This window comes from Bubalus bubalis, chromosome 23 (genome assembly GCF_019923935.1).
Source record: "Bubalus bubalis isolate 160015118507 breed Murrah chromosome 23, NDDB_SH_1, whole genome shotgun sequence".
NCBI lineage: Eukaryota > Metazoa > Chordata > Mammalia > Artiodactyla > Bovidae > Bubalus > Bubalus bubalis.
In genome coordinates this window covers 17,976,086-18,001,817 of record NC_059179.1, presented here as the reverse complement: position 1 = coordinate 18,001,817, position 25,732 = coordinate 17,976,086, and the positions used below count along the sequence as shown (strand labels likewise).

At 46.4% G+C, this 25,732-nt stretch overlaps 1 protein-coding gene across 3 annotated transcripts in view; it reads left to right on the top strand.

Moving 5' to 3' along the window:
- The window catches only part of TLL2 (tolloid like 2), a 145,282-nt gene that overhangs the window by 46,718 nt on the left and 72,832 nt on the right, over positions 1 to 25,732 (top strand). For all 3 annotated transcript variants that reach the window (XM_006061180.4, XM_006061179.4, XR_003106211.3), the window contains exon 3: positions 20,214 to 20,291. In XM_006061180.4, the coding sequence (XP_006061242.3) occupies positions 20,214 to 20,291 (78 nt within the window). The remainder of the gene's footprint in view (positions 1 to 20,213; positions 20,292 to 25,732) is intronic.

Below are 25,732 nucleotides of genomic sequence, written 5' to 3'. Positions count from 1 at the left end.
GCCCTTGAATTAACATTGCCGAGTTTCCTAAAGCCGCTAATCGGATTAGCTGTGTAGTGAAGGAAGTACTTAGCGGGACACACACACAGTCACACACGCAGGCACACACACATTCTCCCATCCTTTTGCATCCTCTCTGATGTGGGGGTGCAGAGCCTGACACCCCACTTCTGAATTCTGGGATATCTCTCCCCCTAACCACACAAGATGTGGAGAAAAGGCCTGTGCTCTTGACTTTTTGGGACTTTCTGTTTGTTTGTTTCTGTCCTAAAGCGTCCAGGAAGTGAAGTTGAACATTCTCATCTTTGCAAATGTTTAGAAACTTGGAGAGGAAATCTCATCTTGCAGTTCTCTCCATCCAGGTAATGGATCTGATTTCTTGCTCTTTGTAATGAAGACTCTGGAAGGGGAAATGGCTTTAATTACTTACTGGCTCTGATGGAAGCTGACGTTTCCTGCCTTGTCTATTTTTGAGCCACTGGGCCATGTCCATCTCTTTTTAAAGAACCAACCTTACTCTTAACTCCTGCCATCTGTGTAGGATGTCCACATAAGCCCAACAGTTTGGGCATTTGAGTTCAAAATAATAAATTAGCTGGAGAGAGTCAAAGACCTAAGTTAGGGTAACTTACCTCCTCTCCTTAGGCCTTATCTCTCACAGATGGACCCCACAGAGCCTTCGACTCCTTGAGTTCCTTCTCCTACTTTGTCTGTGACTCATAGGAGTATGTGCTACCATCACCTGGTCTCAGAGTCTCCTCTGAATAGAGGGTCTCATGAAACCACATCCTGACTTCCTTCAAGCCAGTTTGAACTCTGTATTTGAGCTCTGGTGCTTCAAGCTGGAGAAAAGAGAGGAAGCAGAGGCCATTGAGCCTTGAGGGGCTAAATTTAGGCACAAAAGGCTAAAGCGTACCCAGGAGAGACCCACACATACCACACGGGTTCCTGGGCCCTGCCTTCCAAGGGACCCAACATGTCTCTGTTCCTGGACACATTTTTAGCCGTGAGGCCCTTGAGAGAACTTGTGAGTGGGGGTTGCTTTGAGCAGTCCCATCAACAGGCTGCGGTTTTTCTGACTGTCCTCCCATGGAGACATTTCCCATGCTGGGTAGACGTGGCTTCAGCTTTTCATGAATCTTTACTGGTGGTGGGCATGCTACTAACTGACCAGCGTCCAGGAAAGAAACGGGGGCAGTGGCGGCTCCCTGTGGCATCCTGTAGAAGGGACGGTGTCCTGAGCTTATGGATGAATGGCAGGTTAGGCTTGCTGAGATGGAGACGGTTGGGTTCAAAACTGTCTTCTGTCACATCAGAAAACATCATCTGGGTAAGATCTGGTGGTCGCTCTTGCTGGGGCCACTGGCTTAGAGGAACAAGAAGCTGTCGGGAGCAATCTTACTCATCCTTTCCACTGTCTCCTCCAGAGCTTGAGAATAAGGTCTTAGGGACTTCTTTTTCTCTCCTTATATTGGACTTGATATTTTATGCTTCACAAATCACTCTGAGAGTCAGATGAGTATTTTCAGCACTTCTTTGAGAAAAAGGTACATACACAGTTTTGCTTGCAGTTTTAAGAAGTTTACTCTGTGAATTCCAAGTTATGAAACTCAGGTCCATGGTCCCCCTTTCCTGCCTGTTTCCACTCTATCAGAGATGCTCTCACGTGGACATACTGGATCCTAGAGCTGCAGGATAGAAAGGCATGGATGCTGGGGTCAGGCGGGCCTCCCTGGCTCTGTACTGATTAACTGTGGGAGTTAGGGGATTCCTTCCTTATTTGGAAATTGGAAATGTAGGGGGAATGGGAAAGTGTGGGAGGTAAAGCACTCAGCCTGGAGTCTGAGGAATAGTAGGCGCTCAAGGAATAATACCCATATGACTATCTGTATGCTGGCTCCTGCCTTCTCATCTCCCAGCCCACCTGTGTCCCAGACTCCACACTCCCTAGAGGGCTGGGAGTCGTTTCCTTTGCAGTACCCTGCCTGCATGCCACTGGGGTTTCTGCAGCTGGGCCTGCAACAGTGTCATCTGATCAGATCCTTGGATTTAGATCCCACCAGTCATGGGGAATCTCTATCAATCCCCAACATAAAGCCTTCTCTAGTCCACCTGAGTCAAACTCTAGGTCATAAAGTTGGCCAAACAAAGATCTGAGAAAGGATTAGATGTTGGTTCTTCTTTGATGGCAATAGCCAAACGAATAACTAGTGTTTGTGGTGTGATAATTGTCTTGTTTATTTTTTTTTTATTTTATTTTTAAACTTTACATAATTGTATTAGTTTTGCCAAATATCAAAATGAATCCGCCACAGGTGGTTCAGGATGGGGAACACATGTTACCTGTCTTGTTGTTTAGTCGCTTAGTCACGTCCGACTCTTGGTGACCCCATGGACTGTAACCTGCCAGGCTCCTCTGTCCACAGGATTTTCCAGGCAAGAATACTGGAGTAGGCTGCTATTTCCTTCTCCAAATAATGTCTTAAGTGGTCTCATTTAATCTTCATACAACAGCTCTATGTGGCAGGTACTCTTGATAACCTACAGATACGTAAGCTAATGTTCAGAGAAGTGTGTGACCTTTCTTTGATCACACAACTAACTATTGGTAGAGCCAAGATTAGGACTTTGTCTAATGTCAAAGGTTGCTTTTAGCCTCCACACTGCATCGCTTCTAGAAATAGTTGCTGGCTTCACCACTAACCCTGTTACCTTGAGCTGTGAAGGCTTGGTTTCCCCACCACTACCTTTGAGAGGTGAAGATAGAAGACAAGGGCGAGTTCTAGGCACTTATGGAGCTGCTCTTCATCCTGCCCCCTGTCATCTCAGGTTGCTGTGTTCATGTTCAGTGTGTGCCTTGCTTTGCCCACCAAACTGTCAACAGCTGTGACTTCTCTTTGTTTGGTTTTGGTGCTCTCTCTTTAGTTCCAGCATCAGCCTGGGCACAGGGACAGTAGCAGACAAACGCTTGTGAGTTGAAGATGGAGCCTCAGGATTGCATGGTGGCCTCCTTGCTCCTCTGCTCCCGAAGGCCACTTGGGGTTTGGACTGTTCGTTTGAATGTGGGTGCCTGGCATGGGATCCAGCAATGAAGAAAGGTACATGCTCAGGGGTGGTGCTCTCGGGCTGAGCAAGCCCAGATCACCTTGCAAGAGTATCTGAAGAGGGTATCCTTTGGCCACATGGTCAGTAGCTTACCTTTACTGATACCTTCGTACAGAACCCTAGGAGTGGTCCTTGGGTCTTTTCCAAGCCAGAGACAAAGTGCCAGCCTTTCTTCCCACTCCTCCAGAGCTCCTCTGAGCTCTTTTCTTTGCAGATCTGAGCCCACCCCTCGCTGATGGAACTATTCACCCCTCCCCTTCCAGAGAGAATTTGCCTTGGCTCCCACAGTCTAGAACTTGATCTTTATAGCTGCACTGTGACTTAGGCATGTCTTACACTCCCCTTGTGTCTGCCCACAGCTCTGCTGAACGCTGTCTTCTTGGTAAGAGTCCCTTTCCCTCTCTCTCCCTCCACTCCCTCTCTTCTTCCTTTAAGGACCAGCTGCTAATTGGGAACCTCTTCTGTGCTCAGCACCAAGGGTACAGCTGTATCCACTTTTTCTTCCGCCATTAAGGAGATGGAATTTTAATGATGGACGTGATTATGGTCCTGCTTTGGCAGTACTGCAGGAATGGGGCAGGCTGAGGTCGGGGAGGACCTGGAACCAAAAGACCCCATGGGTTTGGGGGCCCTACCGACTTCCCAGAGGAGGTGAGGTCCAGTGGGCAGAACTCACACCGGGAGAGAAGGCCCGACAGCTGTCAGCAGGCAGAAGTCGGTATTGGGCGTCCAGCCTGGGACCCAAGGCCTGATGGAGAAGGCGGGAATGTTCGTGTGAGGCCAGAGAGCCAGGCAGACAGCATCAGAGAGGCCTGTAATAAAACTCACAGAGTGTTCCAGTGCTATGCTGGGAGCTGGGAAGAAAAGGCCAGGACCCTGATTCTTCCACGAAGTGGGTACTAAGGAGGACAAGAAGTCAGAGCCTTGGCCTGAGAGAATAAGGTGGGAATGGGGGTCAGAAATTAAGCAGAATTCCTTAGATCAAAATCGGAGCCAAAGGTGATGTGCCGCTGTGACCCTCAAGTGTGGAGCCCAAACTCCGTAAATCCCCCCGCCTGAGGACGGGTCTGGCTCTGCGTGCAGTCAGCAACTGGAGAGGACTGGGGCGAGGAACCGGGCGAGGCCTGGCAGTTATTCCGCCCATAAAGTTTTCAATTTAGTGAGATGATTTGAGATGAAAAAGAGGCATCTGATAGAGTGCACATCTGCTCTTTGGGAAGGAAAAGAGAATGCAACATAAGGATTCTATCATCTCTCTCCCTGAGGCCTCGTTCAGAGACTGACTTATACCTTGGACTGAAGCCAGAGTTCTCTGTGAATTTGAAGTGTTGGGAAAAGTTAATTCACCTTTGGATTGATTTTTATTATGACTGCGTTTGTCAGAATTTGGAGAAACTGGGCTGGAAGGCTACTTGGAGTCACAGCAGGGTGCAGACCAGGTGGGGAGGGGCAGGGACCACCCTTGGGCATCCGTGCAGGGAACCGCTATCCCAGCCCTGCCACCCCACCTCCTCCCCACCCCCTCCCCTGCCAACAAAGGACCTTGAATCTGGGAGCCCGAGTCAAAACTGAGAGATATAGCTTGAGAAACCAGGACAAAGACGAGTTTACTGCCTGACCTTCTAGGCAAGGTCCTTTCAGTTCAGAGATACAGAATCCTACTCAATATAGCTCGATAGAAGAGTTTATTTAGGAATATATTTTCTTGGCCATCTAAGGACAGAAGCAGAAGAGCTGGGCTCTGGTGACTCGACTAGAGAGAAAAGAAGGCTGGCTTCTCTCAGGGGCCACAGAGAATCTCCTTCCTGCTTTTTCTCTTCTCCTTACACCTGACCATCATGGCCACCGTGCCCACGTCTGCATCATGATCCCTCTGCTTGAGTGTTCCCCACTGAATGCCTGCAGTACCCATCTATGTAGGGGTACTGGGGAAGCCCTCAGAGTGGAAGAAATCACCAAAGGAAGGAATAAGAAGTGAACTGATCAGTGCCCCGGGGAGGCAGGAGGAAGAAACAAAGTGATGAGAGAAGCAGGTGGTGGGTGTCTTTCTGTGGCTTCAGAGAGGAGGGAAGGCTGCAGCCGCCTCTGGGTAGTGGAGGGGACAGATGAGTGAACTGACGCCCAGCGAGTGGAGATGTGGAAGGAGCTCCCTTTGGAGTTAACTTGGTCTTGGGGTCAAGCCTATTAACCTCACACCCTCTTTGCCATTTATATTATGTTCATGGGAAAATACAAGTTCCCATCAGTCATCTTAATACCTGGAATTCGGGAACACAGCCTCATGAGAGCTGGGGATGGCTAGTCTCGGGTGAGGATCCAGCCTCTGCCACTCAGTTTTGGCCAACAGAAAGATTGTGCCTCACCTGTCCAAGCATCACTCTTTGCTTCTTCTTAATCTGATTCTATTTTCATGCTCTGTTAACTGTGTATTTTTTTTTTAATTTATTGAGTAGAAATCTGTTTTCTGTTCATTTAAACAGTAGGTGATCCCTAAAGCAAAATGAAATTAAATAAATCTACTGTAAGGCTTTTTATTTATGCAGCTCTCCAATTGATTGTTCTAGCATCAGTGGCCTCAATATAAACAATATTCCGCACCCTGACCTAAGAGCACACTGTAGTGAATCTTTTTTGACAAAATAAAGGATGCGTTTATCCAATAATTAACCACCCTTAAAATTTTTTAGCGTAGCATTTTTAGTTTTCTTGCACCCTTGCTTTTGTTTTTCTTGGCCTCTTTTGGATGTGTACATTTTGTTACAGCTGAAACTGACCTTTGTTTCAAATGCATTTACTACTCAAATATTTTCTTATTGGGCATGATAATGAACTAAATTGTTTTCAGACAAAACCAGTGCCACACCCCTTCAGTTATCCATTGCATGGCAGACCTTGACATGTCAATTCGCCTCATGGGACCTCCTTGTCTGTAGAACGGAGGGTTGGACTTTAAGCTTCCTGAGGGCCAAGAATGATTCTCTCAGTTCTTTTGACAAAATAATCCATGAATGTATGTGGACTCAGTGATGGTGTCAGCAGCATTCATGGTTGATCAGATATCTGTATGTCTTCAGCTCCTCCATTGTGGGATGCCTTGTGGGACTTTAGAACGGTCTGCTCAAATTGCATCTAGCACGAGACCTTCTAGAGACCCTCCAATGGGCTCCCACAGGTGTTGACAGCAAAGTGACTGTGGCCCCACTTTGCCAGTGGAATCTCATCTGCATTCAGGTCGACATATTTCTCTTTGGTATCCTTTACTGACCCTGTTTGCCCACAAACAGTGAGAGAAAAGCACCTCCTGACCCAGACACTGAGCCTCTGAACTTTGTTAGTCCCCATCCTGCTGCTTGCCTCTGCTTCAGAGATTCTCCATGACTCTCCTGCATCCCTGGACCTTGCTGCCGTGGCCTGAGGAATTCCCATCTTGCCTGACACGGGCACCCCCTAGAGGCATTCCCATTTGCTCCACAGCCCGTAGGTCCTAAGCAGTCAGCCCACCAGCCAAATCTGGTCTGCAGATGTGCTTTGTTTGTTTTGTAGAGCTTACATTTTTAAAAAATTTACTGCCAAAATTTAAAAATCAAATTTCTCATAAAAACCCAGAACTCTGGCTTCTCATGAAAAGTTGGAAGTTCTGGCCCCACTGGTCCAGCAGTCCCACATGGCAACAAGCAATGGGGTTGTGTAACGATGGACTGGACTGTGGAGGAGCAGATGCTCTGCGGTTTGCCACAGACCTCACTGCTCCCCAAGCATTTTTCACACCCTGATGTATTACTTGCCTTGGCCCCTAACTCTGGGCATTGGAGTTGGCACTTCGGGCCGGTGGGTAAGGGTCAACATCCTTGGGCCCTAATTCAGGTCCCATGACAAGAGCCAGGGCTGCGCCTCTCTGCTCCATCAAGGGAGGAGGTCCTAAGTGTTAACTATTGCCTGGTAGTCTGGAAGACCAACCTTCTCCTGGAGTCTCTTTTCTTCCTTTCTTGGAACTTTCGATCAAAGTCCTCATCCTAGTCCTCATCCCATCCCCTCTTTACCCCCACAGCACAGCATGCCCTATCCCAGGCTCTGGTTGGCATTAGGGTGCCAACAGGACAGTGTCCCGCCACAGGTGGTTTATGGCCCAGCATGTGCTGCTTGGCTTCAGAACACATTCTTTCTGGCCCAGGGAATCAGAGGAATGGGACCCTTAGGTATTAATCTTTCTGAAACAAAGGGCTCATTCCACATCTCTGACATACACCATCACCCAGAAAAAAACTAGTCACCCTAATCTCTATTCACCTAGGTTATCTCTTAAAGATGAAGTAATTGCTCTGTACTTCTTCTTGAACTAAGCTGACTTCGGTCCCAAAAGGTCAAAGATAGGCTGTGGAGCTCCATGGTCCTCTTTCTGCTTCTCTCCTCCAGTTCCCTGAAGAGGGCTTGGGCTGGTCTTCCTTCATGATTCCTGAGTTCCTTGCTACTCTTCCTGTGACCCACTTCATGGGGTTTGTCCTTTAAGACATCTGTAGATCTGTAAATCTTTATCGGTCATTTGGTCACCTGTGAAAAGGTCACATGCTAAAATTCTTCTAAGATGTTCAATGAGGACAAATGTGTGTCTCTTCCAAGGAACGTTATACGAGGCAGTGAGAAAGACTTAACCCTTGGGTGTCAGTTACCTTTTCTTTATTGTCAGGGGTTTTAAGGACAGACCAGTGAGGCAAAAAGTGAGTTGGACCCTCCCGGCTCTGCTACATACCAGGTAGTGACCACAGATCGAGTACTTTAACCTCCTCGAGCCTCAGTTTCCTTATCTGTAAAAGGGGGGTAGCCATAATAATTTACCGCACTCAGGTGCAGCGAGAATACACACAATTGAGATAATACATGCAGGTATCAGTCAGACCTCTTCAGTCCAGTTCAAATGGACACACTTGTTAAGCCTCTGCTATGAAACCACACAATGGAAATAGACAAGATATTGTCTCGGTCCTCAGGAATTACATGTCTCATATTGAACAACAGAGTTGGTCGGCAAATTGTTATACTCTGGAGATGGTATGATCAGGGCTGGGAACTCCTTGAGAGGAGGGACTTTGTCTGATCTGGTTTTCTATCTCTGACATCTGGTACAGTTCCTGGCACTGAGAGGTGCCCCTTAGAAGCTTGCTGAATGAAAGAATGAATGAACGGATGAATGAATAAAGGGCCACTAGGGGTTTGTAGGTGAAACACAGAGACAAGAGATGGCTTCACAGAGCAGGCTGAGCTGAGCTGTGAAGGATTTTGATTAGGGTTGAGGTGGGGAGGGCATTGCAGGTGGAAGGCAGAGCCTGAACACAGTCATGGACTGGGGAGCTTGGGGTGAGAACTGAGCGGCTCAGGGTGGTTGGGATGTGGGTGAGGAGGTAGGACTCGGGGGAGGAGGGAAGCTGGAAAGGCTTGTTGGGACCAGACTCTGGTGGGACTTGTGCTGAGGACTTAAACTCCCCTCCCTTTTCTGCCTCAGTGCCCAGAAAGCTGTGTGACTGTGGGTGAATTATTTAAATTTTTCTATGCCTCAGTTCTTTCATTTGTAAGTAAAGTCAGTAATAGTCCTTACCTCACTGGACTATGCTGAGAATTAAATGAGAAAATACACGTATGACAGCAAGCATAGTCCTTGGAAAACAAGGTCCCCAGTAAATAATTTCTTTCAGCAAAGCTCTAACTTGTAATTTGGGGCCCACTATTCAGTGAATGAGTAGACGGGGAAAAAAAGGATAGATGGGGGAAAAATGGAAACAGTGGCAGATTTTATTTTCTTGGGCTCCATAATCACTGCGGATGGTGACTGCAGCCATGAAATTAGAAGACGCTTGCTCCTTGGGAAAAAAAGCTATGACAAACCTAGACAGCATATTAAAAAGCAGAGACATCATTTTGCCCACAAAAGTCTGTATAGTCAAAGCTATGGTTTTTCCAGTAGTCGTGTACAGATGTGAGTGCTGGACCATAAAGAAGGCTGAGTGCTGAAGAATGGATGCTTTCAAACTGTGGTGCTGGAGAAGACTCTTGAGAGACCCTTAGAGAGTAAAGAGATCAAACCAGTCAATCCTAAAGAGAATCAACCACGAATATTCATTAGAAGGACTGATGCTTAAGCTGAGGTTCCAGTATTTTAGCCACCTGATGTCAAGAGCCAACTCATTGGAAAAGACTCTAGTGCTGGGAAAGATTGAGGGCAGGAGGAGACAGGGACAACAGAGGACGAGATGGTTGGATGGCATCACTGACTAAATGGATATGAGTTTGAGCAAACTCCAGGGAAGTCTGACGTGCTGCAGTCTATGGGGTTGCAAAGAGTCGAATACAACTTAGCAACTGCACAACAGCAACAACTCAGTGAATGACACTTATCTTGGCCAATCCACTCTACTCTCCCAGGAATCACAGGATGACAACACACAAGCTAGGCACCCGAGTCTTTTCTTAATGTATGTGTGCATCCTAAGTTGCCTGAGTCGTATCCGACTCTTTGCGACCCAGTGGACTGCAGCCCGCCAGGCTCCTCTGTCCATGGGATTCTCCAAGCAAGAATACTGGAGTGGGTTGCCATGCCAGGGATCAAACCCAAGTCTCTTCTGTCTCCTGCATTGTCAGGCAGGTTCTTTACCACTAGCGCTACCTGGGAAGCCCGCTCCAGTATTCCCAGGGGCAGAGTGGCCTAGTGGACTATAGTCCGTGGGGTAACAGGATGTATATCTTCTTAATGTATATCTTTAGTTAATGTTTTAGTTATTTGATGTCTCAAGTTGTTATGGAGCAATGTTTGAAGAAATACCATGCTTGGGTACAGAGAAGGTCTGGTTTTCACGGACTCCCATTGACTATCAATGGATCCTCAGCCTAAACTTGGTTCTCTTAAGTGCATTTTAAGGAGAACTTGAACTTTTTACTTCATTTGGGGTATTTCTGGTATAAAATGTCTTGTCTCCATGGCTTATTGTTTCACCCCATTTCAGACTTCAGAATAGTTTTAGAACCAATAGTAATAATAGCTAACTTTCAGTTCAGTTGCTCAGTCGTGTCTGACTCTTTGCAACCCCATGAATCGCAGCACGCCAGGCCTCCCTGTCCATCACCAACTCCCGGAGGTCACTCAAACTCACATCTGTCGAGTCGATGATGCCATCCAGCCATCTCATTCTCTGTTATCCCCTTCTCCTCCTGCCCCCAATCCCTCCCAGCATCAGAGTCTTTTCCAATGAGTCAACTCTTCGCATGAGGTGGCCAAAGTACTGGAGTTTCAGCTTTAGCATCATTCCTTACAAAGAACGCCCAGGGCTGATCTCCTTTAGAATGGACTGGTTGGATCTCCTTGCAGTCCAAGGGACTCTCAAGAGACTTCTCCAACACCACAGTTCAAAACCATCAATTCTTCGGCGCTCAGCTTTCTTCACAGTCCAACTCTCACATCCATACATGACCACTGGAAAAACCATAGCCTTGACTAGACGGACCTTTGTTGGCAAAGTAATGTCTCTGTTTTTGAATATGCTATCTAGATTGGTCATAACTTTCCTTCCAAGGAGTAAGCATCTTTTAATTTCATGGCTGCAATCACCATCTGCATTGATTTTGGAGCCCCAAAAAATAAAGTCCAACACTGTTTCCACTGTTTCCCCATCTATTTCCCATGAAGTGATGGGACCAGATGCCATGATCTTCGTTTTCTGGATGTTGAGCTTTAAGCCAACTTCTTCACTCTCCTCTTTCACTTTCATCAAGAGGCTTTTGAGTTCCTCTTCACTTTCTGCCATAAGGGTGGTGTCATCTGCATATCTGAGGTTATTGATATTTCTCCCGGCAATCTTGATTCCAGCTTGTGCTTCTTCCAGCCCAGCATTTCTCATGATGTACTCTGCATATATGTTAAATAAGCAGGGTGACAATATACAGCCTTGGCGTACTCCTTTTCCTATTTGGAAGCAGTGTGTTGTTGTTAGTGAGTGCTGACTCTGAACCAGGCATTGCTCTATGGCTTACATGCATCATTGCTTTTAATTTGGATGATGACTGTATGAGGTGAATACTCTCATCCTTATTTTATGGATGAGGAGACTGAAACATAGAGACATTAAGTGAGTTAAGATCACATGGCTAGTAAGTGACAGAGTAAAGGTTTAGCCTTGGACAGTCTGACTCCAGGGCTAGTCCTCTAAGTCCATCTTGGAAACCACCTGACTTGCTAGAACTTTCAGCATAGGGGTAAGCTGTTCCATTTGCGGTCCCTGACAAACCACTCCTGGCATAGTCATTCCTCGTGACTCTAGGCTTGGTTTTGACTGGCTTTGGCCAGCAGGACATTAGGAAAATTACATTATGCTGTAAGCAGAAGCTGAAAATAGTTTATTGCGCAGTAATAAATGATGGAAATGGCCAAGAAGCCAGGGCCAGGCTTGTGTGAAAGATATGGGCCAAGTGTACAAGAATACCTAGAGTCCAGGGCTCAGGAGAGCATTGGAGGTTTGAAGCCAGGTGAGCAGCAGGTACTCCAAGAGCATCTTTAAGCAGAAGGCCTGATGTAGCTCAACCCACAGTCAGGGACTAGGAAAAATGCAGTCACAGTGGGGCGGAGGGCTCAATACCAGGCAAGATGGACATCTGGCTGGAGGCTCCGGGCAAGAGTAGCACAAATTTGCATGATAAGAAGGCTCTCGTGAGCTTCTGCCTGGAGTCGGAGCAAATTCCGAGGCCTCTTCAGCCAATGCAAGGACACAGGTGGGAGTCAGTTAACAGAGTGGGGAAGGGCGGACTGGGTCTCCCCAGAGCCCAGCCCACACTGTCTGAAGGAAGGTTTCAACAAGCCTTCTCTCATTCTCACCAATGAGCTTTGCTCTCTTCCATCTTGCCAGGGTGTGGGCTCATTATTTTCTCTTTCCATGATCAGAGCAGAAAATCAGAAAAAAAAAAAAAAAAAAAAAAACAAGGCTAGACCACAACTTTTCCATCTGCATAAACACAAGTATCTTTCTTTCTCATCAGAAAAGGGTTTCCCAGCAACCGTGTGTGTGTGTGTGTGTACAGACATTACACTACGAAGTGCAGAACACATGTTCTTAGGCAAAATATGTGATGTAATCTAGTTCTTCATTTGAAAACCTTTTTATTTCCTGATTATAAAAGTAATATGTTGAACAAGATTTAGAAATTACAAAAAGCACATAAAAAAATTAACATTTGTCCAAAAATCATCACCATGGACACTGTGGTTATTTCCTTCCAGTATTTTTTCCACATTGCTTTGTATTTCCTTTGTATCATAATTCCTTTGCTGCCCTCTCTGGGGGGTGTGATTGACACAGTCTGTCTTTAAAATGTTGGGGATGAACCTCTGTTGTTTTTCATTGTTAGTTCCTTTGTACTGATATCTAGAAGTTATATTATTGGGTCAAAGTCATTATTATTGCTTGTTTTAAAAGACGTTGATGCATCTTGCTAAATTACCTCAAAACATGTTACTAATTTATATTTCTGTTCCAACAGCAGTATCTAAGAATTCCTATTTTATTATACACTGGCCAGTAGTAAATCATTTTATTAACAAAAACTGGCAATGATCTTTTAACTTATTCTCCCTTCCCCTTCTGTAGCATTTGAAATTTGGCATAGATATAAAATTACTTGGCACCGAATTGCTTAGGATTACACATTGATTACTGCAGTGATTGCCTGGTGCATTCCTAAATCAACCTGTTAAAGGGACTTTGCCTTGCTCTTTTTTTTCCCTAGTAAATAAATAAAAGCTCTGGTGAGTAGGTGTGCCTTGCCTGTAGTTTTCTGACAGAGGTATGTGGATACTTCATCCATTGGCCTTGCCTGGGATGCTTGCTCAGACCCTACCTGTACAGGTGTGGAGCAGGGTTAGGAGCATGGATTCTGGAGTCACAAGGGCCTGCTTTGCAAGGCAAATTCCGTCACTTACCAGCTGGGTGACCTTGGACAACTTATTCACTAACCTCAGTTGTCTCTTCTGTAGAAGAGGAACGATGTTACTTATTCATAGCGTTGCCATGTGTATTACATACGACCAAAGGGCATGGCGAGTTGACTCTAAGGCTAAGAGTCTAATGCCCTGCATGAACTGGCCTTGCATCTCTCAGGTGTTAGCCTCAGTTCCAGCTCCATCGGATACTTATTTTCCTCCCTCTGGACTTTTTTTACTTGCTGGTTTTCTTTTTTCCTTCTAGAATACTCTCCCCAGATAGATGTCTACCTCATCATTTAGGTGTCAGCTCAAATGTCACCAACTCAGATCTTGCCTGGGATCCCATGCCCCATTGTTCTTTGAAAAACTTTTAATTTCTTGAAAGTGCTGAATCCTTCCACGGAATGGTCTTTTTTGCTTTGTTTTGTTATTTGCGTTTTGGCCTTGCCATTCAGCTTGCAGGATCTTATTTCCCTGACCAGGGATCAAACCGAGGCCCATGGCACTGAAAATGTCGGTCCTAACCACTGGACCGCCGGGGGAGTCCCATGATCTCATTGTTGACTGTGGATTTTCTTCCCTCCACTGGCACCAGGAAGGCGCCATGAAGAGAGACGCTGCCTGTCTATGCCTTCAGGAGCCCAGCACAGTGCTGCCCAAAGCCGGCTCTCAATCAGTGCTTAGGGAGTGGACTGGCAATAAAGTAACTTTTAAGATCTTGTGCTGGAGATTTTATTTTTTTTCCTTAGAGTAAGCAAAGTAGTTTTCTGCTAGATTTACCGCTAATGGGTCAGAGCTGGAAATACAGGTATTAAAAAGTCAGTAAAAATGTGAGAGCTAAGGTTGTCCTGGCAGGGTTACTTGTGTTATATCTTTAAAGTTTTGACTTTAGACTGATCTGGGAGACTCTCAGCCTCTTTATCCAGTGGCTGTGTCGACAGTAATGTCTTAACTGGCCTAAACGTCCGTTACCCTGCATGTAAAGTGAGAATAACACCCACCTCAGAGGGTTGGCTTGAGGAATAAATACAGGTAACATGTGAGTACCTGAAAATAATCAAGCGCTTTTTTTTTTTTTTTTTTTTTGGCCTCATTGGCATGTGACAGCTTAGTTCCCCAACCAGGGATTGAACCCACGCCCCCTGCACTGGATGGCATTCTTAATCACTGGACCTCCAGCAAAGTCCTAGTCAACATTTTTTAAGTGGTAGTTATTTTTATGTTTAAGAAAAGCAAGAACCAAGTAACATTGGGCTCTGAGAATGATACAGAAGGAATAATTACTATGATGTTCTGTTTATTAATTACCATATTCATGAATATTAATTAATAGTCCCAATGAGTGATCGTATAGTCGAATAAACAATACTGATCTATGACTCTGTCCTCTTGGGCTTTGGAAAAGCCCATCCCTTTCTACCTAGATGTCTTTGGATGTATATGGTTAATATTTTGTTAATTATGGTGGAGGGGCGTTGTGTGTACATCGGTGTCTCATATGATGCATATAATTAAGCCACTTTTTGTTGGGAGCGGAAGAAAATTGGGCTTTCCCGAAGAAAAGCAGCTTGCTCCCAAAGTTGCTAACAGATTGCTTCTTAATTGAACTTGGGAGGTGAATTATATGGTGAATTAGAAAAAAGAACAACTCTGAATTTAGTGAATTGTTCCATAAAGAAAACTGTGGGATTGAATTGCAAATGCTGGATGGAAACATTTCAGCCTGGCCCCATGCATCACGGGCCGCTGACCTCTGCTGTGTTTCAGTGAGAGCGGTGAACAGGCCTGGAGCTCTCTTTCCAAGGCCTGGAGGGCATTCTTTCCCAGAGACCAGCTGTAAGCCTGGGTTTCTTATGCAAAGGAGACGTTTGAATAAAGCACTGTGACTAATGAAATCTACAAGGTCTTTGCATAGCCTCTTACTGAAGAGGTAATTAACCAAAGATTAAATATGGCCATATATATGTATTTTTTCAAGTTTTTTTTTTTGTCTTGCAGTCACATGCAAGGAAAATATATCCGCAGTCTCTGAATACTCCCTGTCCGCATTGCCCCCAGTCTTTGTCTGCATCAGGCTGTATTTCTCTCTGCCTTGTGCTGAGTGCTTGTGGCTGCAGTTATAGCCACAGCCACACCTGTCTCACTCATTCGATTGCTTTTACTGAAATAGATGTGAAAAATGACTTTCTTAGTACTCAGTGTCTGTCTCCAGCTCCACATTTTCCATTCCTGGTGAGCTTGGGAGGAAAAGAGATTGGTTAAAAGAACACATCATGAGATGAGGCTACCTTTTACAGGGTTCTCTCAGTAGAGGATCGCAATTTTGGCTGCACCTTAGAATCACCTTGGGAGCTTTTTAAACTCCCAAGGCCTAGGCCATGCCTCAGACCAATCAAATAAGAATCTCTGGAGAGGGATGCATACATTGGTATTTTTCTAAAAGGCTTCCCAAGATGATCCCAAAGTGCAGCTAAGGTTGAAAGCCATTGTTCCAAGAATATCTATTCCCCTCTCTCTGTAAACTGAAAAAGACAATACTTTTCCATTCGTGATGCTGAGTTAGGAATGATTAGGGTTTTCTTTTTAAGCACTGTCTACCTGATTCATCCATCTACCTATGCATCCATCCATCAATCCATCCATCAGTCACATATTTTATTGGGTGTCTGCTATGATGTGCCAAGGGCAGTGCTGGGTGTTTATTATTGGGCAAGACAAGGTCCTCTCTTCAGGATGCTAAAAACTAGGTGAGGGGATCGGCCAAATAGACGGGAGATGCCAATGACTTGTGGTGAGGGATGTGACTAAGCCCAGGGCGCTGGAGACAGAGAAGAGGGGGCTTCTATCTCAAGAGGAGCAACAGGGCTTCCCAGAGGAAGTGGTGTTCAAGCTGAGCCTTGAAGATCCAGAAGGATTTGGCCAGGCGAAGAAGTTGGTGTGACAGAGGAAGAAGCATCAGCAAGAAGAGAATGGAAATCCGAGTCACCACCGTGAGTAGCTGAGGTGACTGAGCACAGAGCAGGAAGCCCTGAGGTACCAGGTCGAAGAGGCCAGCAGAGCCACATCACAGGGGCCTCAGGGGTCCTGTCGGGGTTTGGAACTCATCCCGGGGCAGTGGGAAACCTGGAAGAGTTTTCCTCAGGGGAGTAGTCAAACCATATTCACTCCAAGTTGACCCCCAGGCTTAGCTGTAGTGGAAGCAGAAGTTTGGCTGCCCTTCTGAGAAAAGACTAGACCCGCCAATCTCTTGCTGGTAAGGGTGACAGAGAAAGGATGTGTGTTCTTAACTGCTGTGACCCCCGTCTCAGTGGTGACCTTGGATATACCCTCAAGACCTCCTGGAAAACACCCTAGGTCCCTTGGGAACAGCCAGCCACCCCTGCTAGATAACCCAACTTGTGTTCCTTGTTCTTTCTGGGTCTGAGGCAGAGGGGAAGGAGTTCAAATCTGGGGGCTCCGTCAGGACCCACCTTCAGCTTCTCCATTACTATCCATCTCTGTACCATCAGGGCAGACAAGTCACACCTTTTGGAACCTTGTTTCCTCCTCTGTGAGATGGGGATGTTCGTGGCTTTTTTGCCACTGAGTCTTTTTGAGGCTGGACTTCCAGGTGGTGCTCGTGGTAAAGAACCCGCCTGCTAACGCAAGAGATGTAAGAGACACAATTTTGATCCCTAGGTCTGGAAGATTGCCTGGCGGAGGGCATGACAACTCATTCCAGTATTCTTGCCTGGAGAATCTCATGCACAGAGGAGCCTGGCGGGGTCGCAAAGAGTCAGACAGGACTGAAGCGACTTAGTGCACACACATGCAAATATTGATGCTTTCCCCGCCTTCATCTGCTAGGGTACCTGGTCTCCTCCTCCTCGACTCCAGGGCTTTGCTTCTATTGTAACACCAAGGACCGAGGGGCCAAAGGAATCAGAAGTCCTCAACCTCCACCTCCTTGGCCTCCTGCAAAACGGAATAGTAATCTCTCCCAGCCATCGCTTCCTCAGCCACAGCCTCCAGCTAACCTTGAACCAGGCTGTGCCCAGCTATCCTTAAAGGACTATATACTCATTGGAAAAGACTCTGATGCTGGGAGGGATTGGGGGCAGGAGCAGAAGGGGACGCCAGAGGATGAGATGGCTGGATGGCATCACTGACTCGATGGACGTGAACTTCGGGAGTTGGTGATGGACAGGGAGGCCTGGCGTGCTGCGATTCATGGGGTCGCAAAGAGTCGGACACGACTGAGCAACTGATCTGATCTGATATATATATATGTTTGTAGGAGCCAAGCAGGTCTAATTATTCCAACTCTCCATGCTAGACTGGAACTACATGGAAATCTTTCGAATCCCGGCTTCTGTGCCCCTGCTGCCCACTACTAATACCCCTGAGTATATTCACGGCCAGTGCAGTTACAGAATCCTTTCACGCCCTCTGGCTCCCATTTAGATCTCTCAGAATAAAAGCCCTTATTTTGAAAATGGCCTGCTCCAAACCCTCCACTGCTCACTGACCTCAGCGCCTGCTGTTCTTTGCCTAGCTCATTCCATTCCAGTCACACCCACCTCCCTACTGCCAAGCACACTCTCACCCCAGGGCCTTTGCACCTGCTGTTCCTTCAGTTGGAATGCTCTTCCCCAAATATCTGCAGACCCTTTCCCTCACTTTCTTCAGGGTCCTGCTTTTCTACCTTGTGTGAAATGGTAAACCCTCACCCCCAGCATTCCCTATTCCCCTCCACTCTTTTCTTCATAGAGCTTATCAACAACGGACACATATTGAGTCTTCTATTTGTTATCTCCTTTACTATCCACCGGAATATAATTTCCATGAGGTCAGAGTAGAGATTGTTCGGTCATATCCTGAGCAGCAGAAACAGCATCTGGCATGTAGCAGGTGTCGGATAAATATCTGTTGAATGAGCGAATGCCTAAACAAACCATTACCTCATTCGAAACACGCAATGGCCCATTTGACAGATGAAAAGTCCTAGCGCTCAAGGTCCCATCCATGCTCACACAGGGAGTAAAGACGAAGCTAGCCTTGGCCTCAGGCTCTCCTTCAGTCCGCTCACCGGCACATTCCTCTGCTGGCCAGAGATTTTCATACCATCAGGATTTCCCCTGACCTTTAGCCCAAGAGGAAATGATATTGCAACTGGAAGAATACCCAGAGGGCTGGGAGCTGGCAGCGAAGTCCCCAGCAGCTGCAGGGAGCGTGTGAGTGGATTCGGAGTTGGCCAGAAAGGCCGCGGACAGCAGAATGAAGGCATGCAAAAATATCTGCGTGCGCCTGGGCCGCCGCCCGCGTCAGTCACCCGAGGGAAAGAAGTGGTCTGTGAGTCAGGAGCTGGGATTCTGGAACAGCCGAGCAGTCTGTCGGGGTTGTTCGGGGCCAGGGCATTAGGTTCCATGTTTAGGACCCTTCTTCGGGCAGCACTGGAAGCCTGTGACCTCTGGGACACAGGAAACATCATTGAGCTTCTGACCAGGAAACTGTCTTGAGCCCTCAGCTTCACTTATGGGCTGGCAACCCTGGGCTGATCATTTTGTGTCTCAGTTTTCTCCTCTGTAAAATGGGGTTACACTTCTGCCATAGAGTTTTTTAAGCAAAGTCAAAGGGGAGATGGGGAAGCTGCTTTGTAAGCTGCACTTTTCTAAACAAATGCAAGAAGAAATAATTTTGCACCAGTAGCTTGTTCTGTAGAGGTTTTGATGTGGTTTCATAGTCTCCTGGACACAGGATTTGTCCTTAAATCTGCTTTGGGGTATCCTGACCCACCCAATTGCTCAACCACTGAATGCAGGAGACACTGGGGGCTCCTCTCAGCCCCTCATGTCTAAGCCATCAGCCTCTCCTGTTGCTCTGCCTCCAACTATTAATGTATTCCTGATATCCCTGTAGATCCAGCCTCCCTGCCTGCCTACCACGGTCAACACCTCGACACCACATGCCCATTCCTGAACTAGTGTCTTTTCCAGATCCTGCTTCTGCTGGGATGTGCTGGCCCAGATCTCCATGTGGCCAGCTCCTTATCTTCCAAGTCTCAACCCAAATGTCATCTCCCTGAAGGGCCTTCTCTGACCACTTTCTAAGAGGCTGCTCCAGTCCACTTTATCACATGCTGCATTTGGTCTTCAGAGCATTTTCTGAACCTGCAATCATATCTTTCCTTTATTTTCTTACCTACCATGTATCGTCCAGCCGCCCATTTGGAACTGATGCACCATCTATCTTGTTCACTTCTGGATCCCTGCTCCCTGGGGCTGTACCTGGTTCACAGTAGGTCTAATAGTGGACAATGATAGACAGTCTTCCTGGTGGGTCAGGTGGGAACCTGGTTTCCAGATGATACTAACAAATGAGATTGTGCATCACTGCTCTTGACTGAGGCAGTGTCTGCAGAGTCTGATTTATAAAGTAAACAGGGAAATTTCTAAAAGGAGACTCATCCCAAAGAGGAAGGCAGGTTACCTAAGTTTAAGCCGAGGCAGCAGCCGCTGTCACATCACACAGTCAGGAGCAGCGCTGGTGACATTTCCCTGCATCCCACGCCAGCGGCTTTAGAACCAGGGAGCATCCTTTGTGTACTGCGCTTTCTCAGGGAGGCAAGGGTGAAGAAGCTGACGATAGTATTCATCTGTTCACTTTGTATATTTCACTCCAAGTACCCTGAACTGATTGAGGAAAGGCTACTTTATTAATAACTTGTGAACTATGTGCATGGTTATAAGAAAGCAAGTTCTTTTTAGCTTCGGCATTGAGAACAGCCCCCCCGCATGTGGTAGGAGCCTGGATATCCTTTGTTAAACAAATCTTTGGGGACTTCCCCTGGTGGTCTTGTGGTTAAGAATTCGCCTTGTAATGCATGAGTCAGGGAACTAAGATCCCCACATGCCACGCAGCAACTAAGCCTAAGCACTCCGGAGCCCTTGCACCACAACGAAAGATGCCACATGACTCAAATAAGACCAGAAGCGTCTGAATGAATAAATAGTTAAAAGAAAAACAAACCCAAAAAACCACCCCCACAAGCCTTTACTGATCCACTGGTGATTCTGATTGTTACCCAGGAGACCAGGTTTGTCCCCTCATTCATGGTGCTAATGCAAAGAAGGCTAGTATGTCCTCACATGTCTCTTCTTTGTTCCTTTAGGTGGGCTTGGAGAGCAGCCATCTGGGAGCTGGCCGAATGCTACAGCCACGAATGCCAGCAACGAGGAAGCCAGAGAGGGTAATGTGAGACCCCACCAGGCCTGGGGGTACTTTTTTCTTTCAGTTGTTGTAAATTTCACATAACATAAGATTTTTAGCCATTTTAATGTGCCCCATTTCATGGCATTAATTACCTATACAGTGTTGTGCCACCTTCACCACTGTCTAGTTCCTACCATTCCCCGTGTCTCTCCTGCCTCCCTGATGCCAGCTTTGGGAACCTCATGTGCATTAGTAGCTGTGCCATGTCTGACCCTTTGTGACCCCCATGGACTGTAGCCTGCCAGCCTCCTCTGTCCACGGAATTCTCCAGGCAAGAATACTGGAGTGGGTAGCCATTCCCTTCTCCACAGGATCTTCCTAACCCAGGGATCGAACCCGGGTCTCCTGCATTGCAAGTGGATTCTTTACCATCTGAGCCACTAGGGAAGCCCTTTGGGAACCTTGTCTTGTACCTTTTACTTTCAACCTTAGTGGACTAGAAGCAGCAAAGGCTGTGGGTGAGAGAGCGAGTCCTCTGGTTGAGGGAGGTGGGCCGGTTGCCAGAGAAAGGTATAAGGATGGGGTTTGGTTGCTCGGGGACTGGATGACGTCCAGTTAAACCCTACAGTCTGGACTTGATTTTTCTCTCTGGTGCTTGGCTGGTGGGCTGAGGGCCCCAAGAATCAAGAGGTGGCATGATGGGGCTATGGGCACTGGGGGTCTTACAGAATGAGTTGGCCAGAGAGGCAAGGAAGGAAAATAAAGCTGGAGTGGGGGCTGGGGAGGCAGGTGTAGAGTAGAGACCCCTGTGGGCTTCTCTGGGACGGGGGTGCTGTGGGAGTAGCTGGCTGTGGTCAGGGCCACTGTCAGCAGGGGTCTGCCTGGAGGTACCACCTCTGCCTGTCTGCACACCAGTGCCCAGATATGCATGCACTCTAAGAGATTCTAGCCTGGAGATTACAGGAGGCGCCTCACTGCAAGCATCTCACTTTGGATGAGGGTTTTCCTATTCAGAAAGTGTGCTGGAGGAGAAAGGCTGCTGGGCTTGGGTCTGGCCTGCATCCTGCAGGAATCAGGGCTGTTGTCGAGAATAGCATGTCTTCTATATAAAATCAACACAGAGCAAAGGGAATCATTTAAAATGCTAGAATCCTGTGTTTTAGGGATGCCTCTGTAAAGATGACTGCAGCCATGCTTACTCCTTGGAAGGAAAGTTATAACCAACCTAGATAGCATATTCAAAAGCAGAGACATTACTTTGCCAACAAAGGTCCGTCTAGTCAAGGCTATGGTTTTTCCAGTGGTCATGTATGGATGTGAGAGTTGGACTGTGAAGAAGGCTGAGCGCCGAAGAATTGATGCTTTTGAACTGTAGTGTTGGAGAAGACTCTTGAGAGTCCCTTGGACTGCAAGGAGATCCAACCAGTCCATTCTGAAGGAGATCAGCCCTGGGATTTCTTTGGAAGGAATGATACTAAAGCTGAAACTCCAGTACTTTGGCCATCTCATGCGAAGAGTTGACTCATTGGAAAAGACTCTGATGCTGGGGGATTGGGGGCAGGAGGAGAAGGGGACGACAGAGGATGAGATGGCTGGATGGCATCACTGACTCGATGGACGTGAATCTGGGTGAACTCCGGGAGTTGGTGATGGACAGGGAGGCCTGGCGTGCTGCGATTTTATGGGGTCGCAAAGAGTTGGACATGAGTGAGCGGCTGAACTGAACTGAACTGTAGAGATGAAATACAATCATTGTTTGCTTTATTTTATGTTTTTTCTTTAATGTTATTTTATAGTTTACATATACATTTATATATATATGTATAATTTCATACTAATGTATATATGATAGCATCATATACTTTCATTAGTTGTAGATTTTTTCTTTTCCCTTCAATTTGACTACCTTCTTCACTTCTTTTTTCCCACATATTACCACTCTCTCTTCCCCAGGTAATGCATGCTAATAACTTTGTATGCACCCTTCCATGTGTTTCTCCATGCACATATATTCACATATACATTGAGATACACACATATATAAACATACACACATATATAAACATACATATAAACCCATAAACATATATACAGATATATTTTATCACCTAAAAAATGGAATCATATTTGATACATTTTTTTATGCATTATGTTTTTCTCACTCATCAATACTTCATGGCAAGCCTAAGACCCTTATTACAATTTCAATTTATTCGTTTTTTAAATGTTATTTATTCACTTATTTACTTTTGCCACTGCTGGATCTTCATTGCTGCTCTCAGGTTTTCTCTAGTTGCATCAAGCGGAAGCTACTCTCCAGTCGTGCTGCGTGGGCTTCTCATTGTGATGGCTTTTCTTGTTGCAGAGCACAGGCTCTAGAGCAAGTGGGCTTCAACTGCTGTGGCCCACGGGCTTAGTGGCCCTGCCACAAGTGAAATTTTCTGGGAGCAGGGATCAAACCCATGTCCCTTGCACCAACAGGTGGATTCCCAACTCCTGGACCACCAAGGCAGTCCTCAATTTATTTTTGTTGTTGTTGTTGTTCAGTCACTCAGTTGTGTCTGACTCTTTACGACCTCATGGTTTGCAGCACTCCAGGCTTCCCTGTCCTTTACCATCTCCAGAGCTTGCTCAAACTCATGTCCATTGAGTCGGTGATGCCATCCAACCATCTCATCCTCTGTCATCCCGTTCTCCTCCTGTCTTCAAATCTTTCCCCAGCATCAGGGTCTTTTCTAATGAGTCAACTCTTTGCATCAAGTGGCCAAAGTATTAAAGCTTCAGCTTCAGCATCATTCCTTCTAATGAATATTCAGGACTGATTTCCTTTAGAGTTGACTGGTTTGATTCCTTGCAGTCCAAGGGACTCTTTATTCTTTAAATAGTTGCAAAATATTCCTGGTATGTACGGACCATGATTTGTTCAATCTTTCCTGTATCAGTTAATACTCACTTCATGTTTTTGCCGTCATAAACAATGCTGCAGTACAGTTCCTGAATACAGATCCTTACAGAGTACGTCTTTAATAGATGTTGCTAGAATGCGTTTCAAAAGGTGTAATCATTCACATTTCCATAGCAGTTCATAAGTGTGTTCCTTTCATCATATCCTCCCTGGCACTAGGTATTATCAATGTTTTCAATAATACAAACAGTTATTATTCAGTTCAGTTCAGTCGCTCAGTCGTGTCTGACTCTTTGCGACCCCATGAACCACAGCATGCCAGGCCTCCCTGTCCATCACCAACTCCCGGAGTTTACCCAAACTCATGTCCATTGAATCGGTGATGCCATCCAACCATCTCATCCTCTGTCGTCCCCTTCTCCTCTTGCCCCCAATCCCTCCCAGCATCAGGGTCTTTTCAAATGAGTCAGCTCTTCGCATCAGGTGGCCAAAATATTGGAGTTTCAGCTTCAACATCAGTCCTTCCAATGAACACCCAGGACTGGTTTCCTTTAGGATGGACTGGTTGGATCTCCCTGCAGTCCAAGGGACTCTCAAGAGTCTTCTCCAACACCACAGTTCAAAAGCATAGTAGTTATTATTATTTAATTTGTATTTCTCTTATTCCTGGTGACTTTCAGCATCTTTTATCTTCACCAGTGACTTGGGCGTGCAGTTCTGTGAATCACCTCTTGCTGTCCTTGGGTCATTTTTCTCTTGGCTTGCTGACCCCTCTTATCCATCTGACCTCATTCCGAGAGAGGCAGAGTCTTCTCCCACTCCCATCTTATTCTTAGTCACATGAAAAATCTGTATTTTTCTGCTTTGCTTTCTTGAAGGTATTTTGACTTAGGCATTTTCAGGCTCCTAGACACCTGATAAACTCAGTGTCACTTCATTTTGGCCACAGACGACCAGCCCTTAATGGTAAAAATGATGCACAGGGTATGAGGGTGAAATCAGAGGGACTTGCCATTACTCTTTGCTGATAGCGCAGATGGTTAAGAATCTGCCTGTAATGTAGGAGACCTAGGTTTGATCTCTGGTTTGAGAAGATCCCCTGGAGAAGGGAACAGCTTACCCACTCCAGTATTCTTGCCTGGAGAATTCTGTGGAACGAGGAGCCTGGCGGGCTATAGTCCTGGGGTCACAAAGAGTTGGACATGACTGAGCAACTAACACTTTCACTTTTCACTTTCAGTGATGTAGACACCATACCTAATTTAAGTGGTTCATTTTTGCATTAAAAACTACCCCCAAACGTAGTGACTTCAAACTGTGATTCATTATCTTGCATGATTCTGTGTGTTGACTAGGCTTCATGGGGTGAGTCTTTGGCTAACATCATTCAGCCAAAGTCGTTCACTTGCCTACATTCATCTAGTAGCTGAGTTGGGGTGAGAGGTCTAGAAAAAGCTTTAGTCACATATTTAGCACCCCAGCGTGCCCCAACATGGCTCCTCTCTCTGAGTGGACCTTTGCCACGGAGTTGTATGTGCTGTGCTTAGTCTCTCAGTCATGTCCAACTCTTTGGGACCCCATGGACTGTAGCCCACCAGGCTCCTCTGTCCATGGGCTTCTCCAGGCAAGAATACTGGAATGGTTGCCATACCCTCCTCCAGAAGATCTTCTCACCCTGGGATCGAACCCAGGCCTGCTGCATTGCAGGCAGATTCTTTACCATCTGAGCCACCAGGGAAGCCCAAGAATACTGGAGTGGGTAATCTATCCCTTCTCCAGGGGAACTTACCAACCCAGGAATCGAACTGGGATCTTCTGCATTGTAGGCAGATTCTTTACCGGCTGAGCTACCAGAGAAGCCCTAACTTAGGTGGTCTAACTAAGTTGTTAACTAGTTGTCTAACTAAGATTTTTTTACAGGTGGCAGCTGGCTTCCCAGAGAAAGGAAGCAGAAGCCACCAGTCCACTTGAGGCTGGGACTCAGAACTCTGAGAAAGCTACTTCTGCCACATCGTATTGGTCAAAAAAAACCAAAGGGCCAGCTTAGCCTCAAGAAGAAAATAGATTCCTCCTTAGTGTGAGAAGTGGTGTGAGCTTACAGAAATGAGAGCTATGGCCATATTTAGAGACCATCTACTGTCTTCCCTCACTGTATCTTGTCTGCTCACCAGCAATAGTTATTGTCAGGATTTCTAGTATTGGCTAGTTTGTTAGGTATAAAATGACCCAACCAAATAAACTTGAACAGTCAGGCACACTTGGGTTTGCATCCCAGCTCAGCCACTTTGTAGCTATGACCTTGGATAAGTTATCCAGTTAACCTCATCTAAAGTTTGGCAAGGATTAGAAACAATATTTATGCAAAGCACATAGCCATGTGTCTGGAACATAAGAGGGACTCAATGAGCGTAGCCCTTCCACTTCTTTCTCTCCACCTTCACTTCCAAGAATTATATGATCCAACACTGGAAGTGTGTCGTCCACCTCTGGACTGGGATTTCACAGCTGTTCAGCAGCTGTACAGAAACACAATTAAGGAGGACAGGAAGGAATAAAGCTGCCGCAACCCATTA